This window comes from Perognathus longimembris, chromosome 2 (assembly GCF_023159225.1).
Source record: "Perognathus longimembris pacificus isolate PPM17 chromosome 2, ASM2315922v1, whole genome shotgun sequence".
In the NCBI taxonomy this organism is placed as follows: domain Eukaryota; kingdom Metazoa; phylum Chordata; class Mammalia; order Rodentia; family Heteromyidae; genus Perognathus; species Perognathus longimembris.
This window is the reverse complement of record NC_063162.1, coordinates 62,158,645-62,170,798: the sequence shown is the minus strand read 5'-3', so window position 1 is coordinate 62,170,798 and position 12,154 is coordinate 62,158,645. Positions and strand designations below refer to the sequence as shown.

At 50.4% G+C, this 12,154-nt stretch overlaps 2 protein-coding genes across 4 annotated transcripts in view; one reads left to right on the top strand and one right to left on the bottom strand.

Annotated features, from left to right (window-relative positions):
• Rassf4 (Ras association domain family member 4) overlaps positions 1-12,154 on the bottom strand; it is a 33,424-nt gene that overhangs the window by 5,349 nt on the left and 15,921 nt on the right. For all 3 annotated transcript variants that reach the window (XM_048339269.1, XM_048339267.1, XM_048339268.1), the window contains exons 4-6: positions 3,715-3,857; positions 2,027-2,118; positions 1,360-1,517 (exon numbers count right to left, since the gene is read on the bottom strand). In XM_048339269.1, the coding sequence (XP_048195226.1) occupies positions 1,360-1,517; positions 2,027-2,118; positions 3,715-3,857 (393 nt within the window). The remainder of the gene's footprint in view (positions 1-1,359; positions 1,518-2,026; positions 2,119-3,714; positions 3,858-12,154) is intronic.
• Depp1 (DEPP1 autophagy regulator) lies at positions 7,261-9,412 on the top strand. Its single transcript, XM_048339271.1, has 2 exons — positions 7,261-7,456; positions 8,748-9,412. The coding sequence occupies exon 2, from the start codon at positions 8,775-8,777 to the stop codon at positions 9,381-9,383; it is 609 nt and encodes a 202-aa protein (XP_048195228.1). The 5' UTR covers positions 7,261-7,456; positions 8,748-8,774; the 3' UTR covers positions 9,384-9,412.

The following is a 12,154-nucleotide window of genomic DNA, read 5'->3' as shown; positions in this document are numbered from 1 at the left end:
ACTCCAGCTGCTTAAGGAGATTGATCTGGTTAACAGGACAATCTTAGTGTCTCTTTCACAGGAACCTTTCCTGAAGATGAAACCAATCAGCTCCAAGCAGGAACAGAGGTACTTGGCTACTTTCCCATCTCTAAAAGACCTCATTTCAATTCTACAGTCCAGCTGGGTGCCAGGGGTTCATGCCTGTAATCCTAGCAGTACAGGAGGCTGAGATCTGAGGATAGAGGACCAAAGCCAGCCAGGTCAGAAAAATCTGTGAACCTCTTATCTCCAGTTAACCAGCAAAAAGGTGGAAGTGGAGTTATAGGTGTTTAGTGGTAGAGCACCAACCTTGAGCAAAAAAGCCAAGGAAGAGCCAGAGGCCATGAGTTTAAGCTCCAGTACTGGCATGTGTATGTATATGCATGTGTATGCATATGCATGTGCGTGCACGCACACACGCACAGCAGCTGCTCACATTGGAAAGCTTCTACTTTCTTCCCTGGTGTAGCAGGATATGGCAGGTCATAGGACACCTTAAACAAGGCCTCACTCAAGCTATCATTCCATTTATAGTCACAATCAGCTACTCCAGTTCTGTTTACTCATAATGTAATGGGGAAGTGGAGCTTTCTCCAAGGTCAGTACAATACATACTCAGACAAAAGGCTGAGTGCTGGGAATCAGAAGCTGCCCAGGTTCTGTGGGAACACACGTGCCCCGGCACACCTCACTGAGCTGGCTTAATTGACCCAGAAAGGACAGCTGGATACACTGTGTTCCCAGGAACACTCAATGGAGCTGGAGGGAGGGGCCATCTCTGGGAATGACAGCAGTGGCTGTCCAATTGGTGCAGCACCTTCCTAGCAAGTGCAAAGCCCTGTGTTCAAACTCTGGAACCAATAATAATGATAATAAACTTGGCATTACTGTATGCCTTAGGCTGTGTGTGTGTGTGTGTGCCAGTACTGGGATTCAATGTAGGACCTGGGCTTTGTCTCCGAGCTTTTGTGCTCAAGGCTGATGCTCTACCATTTAATCTACAGCTCCAGCCTTTCAGTGGTTCACTGGAGATGAGTCTCAAGGACAGCTGGCTTGGAATGTCTATCCTCTGATCTCAGCCTCCTGAGTAGCAAGGATTATAGGCATGAGCCATGCTGCTCAACTGCCTTAAGCTTCCCTTGTCTAAACTCCACAGCAGGGATGGAGACAGCATGAGATGGGGATGGGAGTGCTAATGTGGAGGTGACTTTGGACATGTTATTCCTCCTCCTGAGAAATTAGGACAGGAAGGTCCTGGTGAAGTAGAGCTCCTGACTGTGCTAGGCGATGGTTCTAGTGCACTGGCCCTGGCCATGTGAGGCCCCATGGGGAGGTTACCTTGTGATTATAGAAGTGCCCGTTGATGGAGAAGCGGTGTCTCCGCACCTGTTGGGCCTCGCCAGGGGTGCGGGACTTGGGCCTCCTCTGGACCATGCAGCTGGCATCGCTCTGGGTTCGCAGCAGCTGTGGGATCTCCTCATCCTCTTCCAGGGATCCTGCAAGGGGGAAAAATGGAGAAGAAAGAGGCAGCAACTGCAATGGCCCTAGCAGTGGGGGGACCATCCGCCATGGGAGCTACAAGGCTCTCAGAGCTGTCATGCATGTCCCAGCATGTGGTGGGGCAATGATGGCCCTTTTATTTGTTTGTTTGTTTGATTTTAAGGCTTGAACTCAGGATCCTAGGCACTGTCCCTGAGCTCTTTTGCTTAAGGCTAGTGCTCTTCCACTTTGAGCCACAGTGCCACTTCTTGTTTTCTGGTGGTTAACTGGAGATAAGAGTCTCATGGACTTTTCCTATCCTGGCTGGCTTCTAACTTTGATCCTCAGATCTCAGCCTCCTGAGTGACTAGGATTATAGGCATGAGCCATGGAGTCCCAGCTCTTTTTATTGTTTAATGTGAAGCATGGTGCAGGCAATGCAGTGACAGTGGCTCCTCAACGGCTGTGGCAAGGGGTCAGGCCACTCCTCTCCCTGGGGTAAGATGGTCTAGCTGGTCTCACTTACCTGGACCATCTCGGGAACTTTTGGTCTTGTGCCCTGGCTGAGCGTCTGGCCTCTCAGTGGTGCCCCGGTCATCTTGGAGTGGGGTCTCCTTGCTAAAAAGAGACAACCCTGCTGCTCAGGTGACTGCTAGCCAGGAAAGACAGCTCATATCAAAGAGAAGGCATAAGAAACAGCAGGCTGAGGGGAGTAATTTTTTTTTCTTGTTAGTTGTGTGGCTTAAACTCAGGGCCTATGCACTGTCCCTGAACTTTTGTGCTCAAAGCTCGGGTTCTACCACTTGAGCCACAGCTCCACTTCCTGTGGTTTTGATAGTTAATTCAAGATAAGAATCTCACATACTTGCATGCCTGGGCTGGCTTTGAACCTGTCATCCTCGGATCTCAACCAATTGAGTAGCTAGGATTACAGGTGTGAGCCACTAGCACCTGGCTCAAATGGAGTAAATTTTTTTTTTTTTTTTTTTTTTTTGCCAGTCCTGGGGCTTGGCTCAGGGGCCTGAGCACTGTCTCTGGCTTCTTCTTGCTCAAGGCTAGCACTCTGCCACTTGAGCCACAGCACCACTTCTGGCCGTTTTCTGTATATGTGGTGCTGGGGAATTGAACCCAGGGCCTCATGTATACGAGGCAAGCACTCTTACCACTAGGCCATATCCCCAGCCCCAAATGGAGTAAATTTTAAACAATAAAATAGTAAAGGGCTTGGTGCTAGTGGCCCGTTCATGTAATTCTAGCTACTCGGATGGCTGGGATCTGAAGAGCTCATTCCAAAATCAGCTGGGGCAGAAAAGTCTACGAGATATATATCTCTAATTACCTAGCGAAAGGCGGGAAGTGGAGATGTAGCTCAAGTGGTAGGACATCCTTGAGTGAAAAAGCCACATAAGAGTGAGAGGCTCTGAGTTCAAGCCCCAGTACCAGCAGGCACACACATTGAAGTTGGCGGGAGCCACTTGTGCCTGGCTGCTAACTGCCCTTTGTGAGGTAGGCAGCAGGAGGTGAAGTCCACAAAGCAGTGAGACAGGTTAGAAATGGCATCCTTCTGATTGAAATATTTTTGTTCTGTTTTGTTTTTTTTCTACATCAAATCTTTCTGAAACATTTTTAACCTCTGACCTCACATCCAAATACATTTACAAAAATAGAGCATGCATTACAATAAAAGCAATAAGAGTGACGGTAGATGCCGTAATCCCAGCACTCAGAAGGCTGAGGCATGAGTTTAGTTAGTGAGTTTAAGGCAGCCTGAGCCGTGCCTTGAAAAGATAGGAGGAAGAAGGAAGAAAGGAGGAAGGACATGGAAAGAAGAGAAAAGGAAAGAAGGAAATGAAGAAGGAAGGAAAGAAGGAAGGAAGGAAGGAAGCAGTAGGTAAATTTGTGTGAATTTGCCATCTATACTTTCTCAGTGCTTTACCTAGTGGGCTGGGGAGAGAAGGCCAGCTACAAAATAGAGACGATAGATAGAGCTGGCAATACTCTCAGGAGGGAAGGAGGCCACCTGGAGGGGGGGTGGGGTGTGTGTGTGTGTGTGCGTGTGTGTGTGTGTGTGTGTGTGTGTGTGTGTGTGTGTGTGTGTCCCCAGACTATGCCCCATGCCTGGGCCCTGGGGCTGAGGACATGCTGGAATCACAGTAGAGTTTGGGCTGAGAGGTGTTATGGAGGCCCCAGCGCCGCCCAGCACCAGGCACTCACCAGGAGCCGTTGGGCTGTGGCTGCGTCCAGGAGAGGGAGGGCAAGTGCATGCGTTCGTGGTCGTCCTGCATCTGAAGCCGGATGGGCCGCCGGAGCCCCCAGGCGATGTTCAGAAGCCCCTCAATGACCACAGCCCCGTCTTCCTGGGAAAGGGAGTGCACATAGGTCAGTCTCCTCCTTCAGAGTAGTGGCCAGTGGGGTCACTCCCCAATGCCCTGACAGGTCATGAGGCAAGTCTCCAAATACACTTCTCTCCATGCCCCAAGGAAAAGGGCCAAGGCTTGCAGGAGAACGCATGAGATATGCCTTCCAGGGCTCAGCCCAGGCCTGGTTGGACATGTGGCCAGGACAGGACTGAGCTGCAGAGTCAGGTGTTCCATGGGACCCATGGCTGTCCAGCAGGCACGTCCACAAGATGGCCAGGAAGCCCATCCTAGGGAAAGCCAGTCTGGCCACCTCCCTGCCCAAATTGTGCTCTGGCCAGGGTCCTGTAGCCACCAGCTCCTGCAGGCCCATGCCCACCAGGGCAGTGGCCGCTGCTCTAGCTAGATTTGTGTCCTGCCCCCCTATCCCGACAGCAGTGGCACCCTCTCATTGGGGGTCAGCTTGCCCCAGAATTCTAGGCCAGTTTTCTTCCTGATGGCTGATCTTTTGGGGGCTTAAACTTAGGGCCTAGGCACTGTCCCTTAGCCTTTTTGCTCCAGGCTAGCACTCTACCATGTGAGTCAAAGCTGACCTTCTGCTTTTTTGGTGGCTAATTGGAGATAAGAGTCTCACAGACTTTCCTGCCCAGGCTGGCTTTGAGTCTTGATCTTCAGATCTCAGCCTCCTGAGTAGCTTGGATTATAGGCATAAGGTGCTTGTGCCCAGCAGGTCCATCTTTTTTGCTCACTACTTTTGAAACACCGGCAGCCCTACTAGTATCTCTACAGAAGCTCTTGTCCCATGTTCCCAGCTGCTCCAGCTTCCGGCAGTCTTCAGAGAGAATGTTCCATCCTCAGCTCAGCTCCAGGAGGCTCCATGCGAGCCTGGCTTCCGCTCATACCCTCTAGGCCCTCACTGTCTGTCTCTGACCTATTTCAGGCCAATCCACCCATGAGCAAGCCTGGCTTGATACCATTATTCATACTTCCAAAGAATCTTCCAGAAAGCTAGGCAAAGCACAGGCAGCTAACTTAGATCCTTACTCTCCCATTGCTGTTACTTTTTGGTTTGTGGTAGAAATACTGAACACACAACCTGACATACTGGATGTGTGTGTGTGTGTGTATGCACATGTGTGTTCAGGACTAGAGGTGTGACCACCAGCACCTAACCCTTGAACATGTTTAAGTGCTGAGAACAGTCCTGTGCAGGCTGGCCGCTCTCCAGTTTAACCCTGCGACTCTATGTGGTGAAGCAACAATTCCCATTTCTTCCCTCCCCCTTCCTCCCTCCCTGTCTTCCTGACAACCAACAACCCACCATCTGCCCTTGGAGTTGGATTACTTCACATTCCAATATTTTAAACGCACAATTTTTTTCTCCTCATTGGCAGTGAAAGCACTGTGAGAAGAAGTTCTGTGGAAATGTCTCCACAACCCTGGCAGAATTCACAGTGTGGATCTCATGGTTAGTCGTCACTTCTATGCTTCCAACACCACACCATCCACAGAGGAGATGGACTGCCAATTATCAGAAAATACGCACAGCTTTCTAATAGGGGCTTGCAGTATTTGCTAAAGAAGGCAATTAAGAAAGTAGCAAAAAGCTGGGTGCCTTAGGTTACGCCTTTAATCCTAGCTGCTCAGGAGGGTGAAATTTGAGGATTGAGGTTTGAAGCCAGCTTGGGCAGGTAAGTCTAAGACTCATGTCTCCAAAGAACCATTAAAAAGCTAGTAGTGGAGCTGTGGCTCCAGTGTTAGAGTGACAACCTTAAGCAACAAAGCTCAGGGAGAGTATCCAAGGCCCTGAGGTCAACCCTACTACCAGCACGAAAAAAAAATAATTAAAGATTACTAATGTTTCTCTCACTCTCTTTTGCCAGTACCGGGGCTTGAACTCAAGGTCTGAGCACTGTCCCCAGCTTCTTTTGCTCAAGGCTAGCCCTCTACCACTTGAGCCACAGAGCCACTTCCAGCTTTTTCTGTTTATGTGGTGCTGAGGCATCGATCCCAGAGCTTCATGCATGCTAGGCAAGCACTCTACTGCTAAGCCAAATTCTCAGCCCAATGTTTCTTTTTTGTTTTTTAGACCCAAGACCAGTACTTGAACTTTGTACCTAATGCTTTCACTCACTGCTAGCACTCTACCAATGAAGCCATGTTTCCAACCCGTGTGCTTAGATTTTTAATGACTGTATTACGACAATGTATGTTGTTTTTTTGAGGAAAAAGAAAAAAAGAAAAAGAAAGGGGCTGGGACTATGGCCTAGTGGTAGAGTGCTTGTTTTGTATACATGAAGCCCTGGGTTTGATTCCTCAGCATCACATATATAGAAAAAGCCAGAAGTGGTACTGTGGCTCAAGTGGTAGAGTGCTAGCCTTGAGCAAAAGAAGCCAGGGACAGTGCTAAGGCCCTAAGTCCAAGCCCAGGACTGGCAAAAGAAAGAAAGAAAGAAGGAAGGAAGGAAGGAAGGAAGGAAGGAAGGAAGGAAGGAAGGAAGGAATATGGCCTAGTGGCAAGAGTACTCGCCCCGTATACATGAAGCCCTGTGTTCGATTCCCCAGCACCACATATATAGAAAATGGCCAGAAGTGGCACTGTGGCTCAAGTGGCAGAGTGCTAGCCTTGAGCACAAAGAAGCCAGGGACAATGCTCAGGCCCTGAGTCCAAGGCCCAGGACTGCCCCCCCCCCCAAAAAAAAAAAAGTTTCCTTGGGCTGGGAATATGGCCTAGTGGCAAGAGTGCTTGCCTCGTATACATGAAGCCCTGGATTCGACTCCCCAGCACCACATATATAGAAAACGGCCAGAGGTGGTGCTGTGGCTCAAGTTGCTCAAGTTGGCAGAGTGCTAGCCTTGAGCCTAAAGAAGCCAGGGACAGTGCTCAGGCCCTGAGTTGAAGGCCCAGGACTGGCAAAAAAAAAAAAAAAAGAGAGAGAGAGAGAGGGAGAAAGAAAGAAAGGCAGGAAGGAAGGAAGGAAGGAAGGAAGGAAGGAAGGAAGGAAGGAAGGAAGGAAGGAAGGAAGGAAGGAAGGAAGGAAGATAGATCTCTTTGGGAAACACCCCATTTCGGATGCTTTGAGACTAGGACGCTACCCCAGGGGTGGTCCTCCAGGATGATGGCCCAACTAACCTTACACACGTAGGCTCAGGGCCCAGCAGAGCCAGTGCCAGCATGCTATACATAGTAGGTCATGCTCTCCAGCAGTGGTAGACCTCAGAGCTGTCTGTGGAGGTCCCCTGGCTCTCCCAGGGCCCTGAGGTGGCCAGCACAAATAATACCACACCTCTCCCTTCAATGTAAACAACCCCACCTTCCAGGAGACAGCAACTCTCCAGGCTGGCGGCTTGCCCAGCCCTGCCCACCAGGCTGTTTTCCTCCCTGCCTTCCAGATCACAGCTATTCTAGGCCTTGTGACAGTAACTGAGGGCTGCAGAAAAGATATAAAAGCAGCCACAGACCTCAAGGTTCTCAGAAGAGAACACTGTCCTTAAGATTCTCTGGGGGACCCAACCTCCACCTCTGCACCACAGAGCTTCCTGGGGACCAGGCCAACCTTGCCTCATCCTCCAGCTGCCCCTGCCCCCTGCAGCCACAGGTAAGAGAGCAGTTGGTGGCTTCTGGGTGGAGGCAAAACACAGGGCTGTGTTTATCCTGGACAGCTATCCTCAGCCTGGAATGGTCCTACCACCCCAGGGGGTAGATCAGGACAGAGCCCCAGGAGCAGTGCTGCTTTGTGCTGACAAGCGACTTTTTTTAAAAAAAACAACAAAAACACAACTTTTTTTTTTTTTTGAGCAAGTCCTGGGGCTTGAACTCATAGACTGGGTACTGTCCCTTAGCAATTCTGCTCATGGCTAGTGCCCTACTACCTTTTGAGCCACAGCTACACACTTCTGGTGGTTAACTGGAGGTAAGAATCTCATAGATTTTCCTGCCCAGACTGGCTTTGAACCTGATCCTCAGATCTCAGCCTCCTGAGTAGCTCAGATGACAGGTCTGAGCCACTGGTACCCAGTTGACAAGTGACTTTCATAGAAGTGTTATTTCAGGTGTGCCCCTTAGCATCTTGCCAGGGAGCCTTTACAACCAGTTTTAAGGATGGGTTCATGAGAGGCTTAGAGCAGTGACCCTGAGAAAGTCTCAAGGTGACTAACTGGCTCTAAGCCTGGTTTCCTCCAACCTGGTTTCCTGGACTTCCTGCCCAGATGAAGTTCAAACTTTGACCATCAGAACTCAGCCTTCCTGAGTAGCTATAATTACAGTTATGTGCCACTAGTGCCCAGCCAGGCACAAGGATTGATTGTGCTACTCTTGGAGTTTGAACTGACTCAGGGCTTCCTGCCTTGCCTAACTTTTTCACCCAAGGCTTGTGCTCCATCCACCACTTGGGACACATCTCCACTTTCAGCTTTTGGTTAGTTCGAGATAAAAGTCTCTTGGACTTTTCTGCCTGGACTGGCTTTAAACCTCTATCCCCTGATCTCAGTCTCCTAGATAGGATTACAGGTGTGAGTTACCAGTGCCTGACCCCTTCTGGCTTTTAGCTGGTTAACTGGAGATATAAGTCTCATGGACTTTATTGCTCAGGCTGGCTTTGAACCTAAATCCTCATATCTCAGCCTCCTGAGTAGCTAAGATTGCAGGCATGAGCCACTGATGCCTGATGAAGCCTGTGGGTTTTTAGTGTGAGTAGGAAGGAAGAATGGGGAAGCCACAGGCGTGGGCTTTGGATCTGCAAGCTGTGGCCCTTACCTCTGTGGCCTCAGATGGGGAGGGGGTCACAGAAGGGTCAGGCTGGGGCTGCAGGCCCTCACCTCTGAGGCCTCAGATGGGGAGGGGTCATGCTGGGGCTGCAGGCCCTCACCTCCTGTCTCTAATGCCAACAGGTTGCTGCCTTGGCTTTGTCAGCAGCAATGAGGTCCCGGCTTCTGCTGTCTGTGGCTCATCTGCCCACAATTCGAGAGACTTCAGAGGAGATGGTAGCCAGAGGGCCTGGGCAGGAGCTCCTAGCCTCCCACAGCCTAGATGACTACGTGAGGTCCATCTGTCAGCTGGCACAGCCAACTTCTGTGCTAGACAAGATCACAGCCAGGGGCCAGCCCAACAGACCCCACTGGCCAGTGCTGGCCAATGATAAGAGATGCCCAGCTGTGACCCAATTGGACATGACTCTCTGCTTCAGTGGGCAGCTGCACACAGTGCCCTCTGCTGGCACTGCCGACCCTCTGGACTGGCTTTTTGGGGAATCTCAGGAAAAGGAGCCAAATAAAGGCTTGCCCAGGGGGCCTAGCCCCCATGCTGGTCACTGGGGTACATGCAGACAGATGGACAGAAGCAAGGCCAGAGGGAGGCCCTGTGAAGCCAGAGCACTTGCACACTCTCTGGCAAAACCATCTCAGGACAGGCACCAGAGCTGGACTTTGGAGCAGCCTGGCTGGGCCCTAACTACCTCCTGTAGTCCCCACCCCAGCAGTATCCTTAGAAGTCTATACTTGCACCTCCCTGTGATTCATGAACTCTGACCCTTCCCCAATAAAGACCCCTGTGTGGAGCAGGCTGAATGGATGTCTCCTGGTCCCCACCCCATGGTAGCCATTTCTCCAGCAGGTCTCAGGGAGGACAATGGGTTTCTGCAGGTAGTTCCTGCCCTGGCTGGACCTGTCTCCTCATGGGAGCCAGGACTGATGCTATCTCCTCTTGCATTTTCTAGCTGATCACCTTGAGACAGTGGCTTGTGTTTGTATTTCTTGGTTTTCTCATGGCACAATGAGAAACAATGGGAGTGTTTCCCAAGCTGATAAGTAGAAGCTAGATACTAGGGGATGGAAATGGGGAGGGGGAGTCCCAACACCAGGGTGCAGTCATCTGACTCAGGCCAGCATGGAAAGGCCAGAGATTTGTCTGTTGAATTGACTTTATACCATGAACCTCAGATCTTGGTCTCCTGAGTAGCTAGAATTACAGGTGTGAGCCATAGGCACCCAGCTCTTTAATGTGTTTACAAGAAAGGAGAAAATGGCTGGGCACTGGCGGCTCACACCTGTAATCCTAGCTACTCAGAAGGTTGAGATCTGAGGATTGTGATTCAAAGCCAACCTGAGCAGAAAAGTCTGTGAGCCTCTTATCTCCAATCAATCACTAAAAAGCAAGAAGTGTAACTGTGGCTCAAATGGTAGAGTAAAAGAAGCACAAGAAGCTTAGGGACAGAACCCAGACCCTGAGTTCAAGCCCTAGGAAAACCATCAAAATTTAAAGAAAAAAGAAAGCAGAAAATAAACCACACATTACAAAGAAAGTTTCAGAGGTGCAATTTTCTCCATTTCCTTATATGTAAAGTAAGGGACATCACCCACTGTCCTTCATCTCCCCCAGAGGTTGGGGAAAACTGGCTAAGTGGACTTGGAGAATACAGATATTTGCATCTGTCAGAACCTGCTACACCTCATCAGTAGCCTCAGTCCCCTGGTTGCCGACCTTCTGTAAACAACGTGGGATGGCCTCGCAGGGGAGGAGACATGCCAGGCTTGCTGCAGCCTCTTCTACAAAGCAACACCAAAATCAGGACAGAGCCTGGCACTGGTGGCTCACGCCTGCCATCCCAGCTACTCAGAAGGCTGAGATATGAGGACTGCAGTTCAAAGCCAGCCAGGGCAAAGAAAGACTATGAGACTCATCTCCAATTTACCAAGAAAAAGCCAGAAATAAAGTTGTGGCTCAAGTGTCAGAGCACCAGCCTTGAATGAGAAAATCTAAGTGAACAACACCCAGGTCCCCAATTCAAGCTTTAGTAGCAGCAAGCGTGTGCACGTGCAGGCACGCACACGTGCACACACACACACACATACACACCCCAGGTCAGAAGGAGTCACTGACACTCAGCATAATGTTATGGAGGTCGCTATACCAAAAACATGATGGGAAGGGCTAGCAGGCTGGAGGAAGGGTGCCCTGGGACCCTCTGCAGCTGTTCTCTGAAGCAACAGAGGTTAATGGCACCTTGAGAACAGGCTTTGAGAAGTACCACAAGCTGGTGTGCACAGAACACCCTAGAAAAATTCATTTCCCCATGGGCTGGGTTCTTTTTCTTTTCTTTGTTTTTTTATTCTTGCCAGTTCTGAGGCTTAACCTCAGGGCTGGGGTGCTGTCCCTGAACTCTTTTGCTTAGGGCTAGCTAGCACTCTACCATTTGAGCCACAGCTCCACTTCTTATTTTTGGTGATTAATTGGAGATAAGAGTGGCACAGACTTTCCTGCCCAGGTTGGCTTTGAACTGCCATCCTCAGATCTCAACCTCCTGAGTAGCTAGGATTACAGGTGTGAGCCACAGGCACCCGGCTGGGCTAGGTTCTTCTGTTCTTATGAGTGGTTACATTCTCCAGTCAGTTGCTGCTGGAGGGAGGAAGGAGAGGGCACAAGACCCTGGGCAGACTGGGAACAGATATTCATGGTAGGAGGGAGGTGAGAGCTGGTCACTCCAGGGCCCAGGGCCTTCCAGGCCTTGAGTGAGGGGTGAAGTCAACCCTCCTGGGGGAAGATCCTGGCTTTCTGTCATAGAGACCCCAATGGAGGGGAAGTTCCAGGGAGTTCTAGAGCAATGAGCCAGGCCATGTGTAGTGTATGGTGATAGCCACCAAGGGAGGTGGTAAGCTCATTGAGGGCAGGTCCCCAGCAGGTACTGCCAGGGCCAAGCGCAGAGCCCCAGGCAGGGTCAGCCTTGCCTCCAGCTCACACTGCTTTTCCAAAATGGTGAGTTTACACGTCAACATTTCCATGTAGTTGGGTCTTCTCCCAAGACACCAATCAGCCTCTATCACCTTCAGAAGGCACAGGCTACTCTGTTCACATTTTTCTTTGTAATATAGACAAAATGATCCCCAAAGTAAGGTTTTCCATCAAAGCATCTGGAACACCAGCCTTCAAAGGGCAGGCTAGTCCTTGGCACTGGCAAAATATCCCAGGACAACACTTATCCCAGGGTGAGCCCTGGTGGGGTTGTCTGCCCTTGCAAACCCCAGCAGAGTGCAGCACCTTACTTTAAGTGCAAGGACTTAGGGCAAGGAAAGGACGAAGTGTAAAGGTCCAGGCCACGCGGCTGGGCAGGAGGGAACAGAGTGGGCGGCTCTTCCATGGCCCCAGCCACATGGTAGTGAGACAGAGGAAGGTAGTCTCGAAGGGACTAGCGCTGTGGCTCATGCCTGTAATCCAAGCTCAGGAGGTTGAGATCTGAGGATTACAATTCAAAGCCAGCCAGGGCAGGAAAGTCTGAGACTCTTATCTCCAACTAACCAGCAAA

Coding starts and splice junctions, on each gene's coding strand:
- Depp1 (XM_048339271.1), top strand. CDS start 8,775: ATGAGGTCCCGGCTTCTGCTGTCTGTGGCTCATCTGCCCACAATTCGA.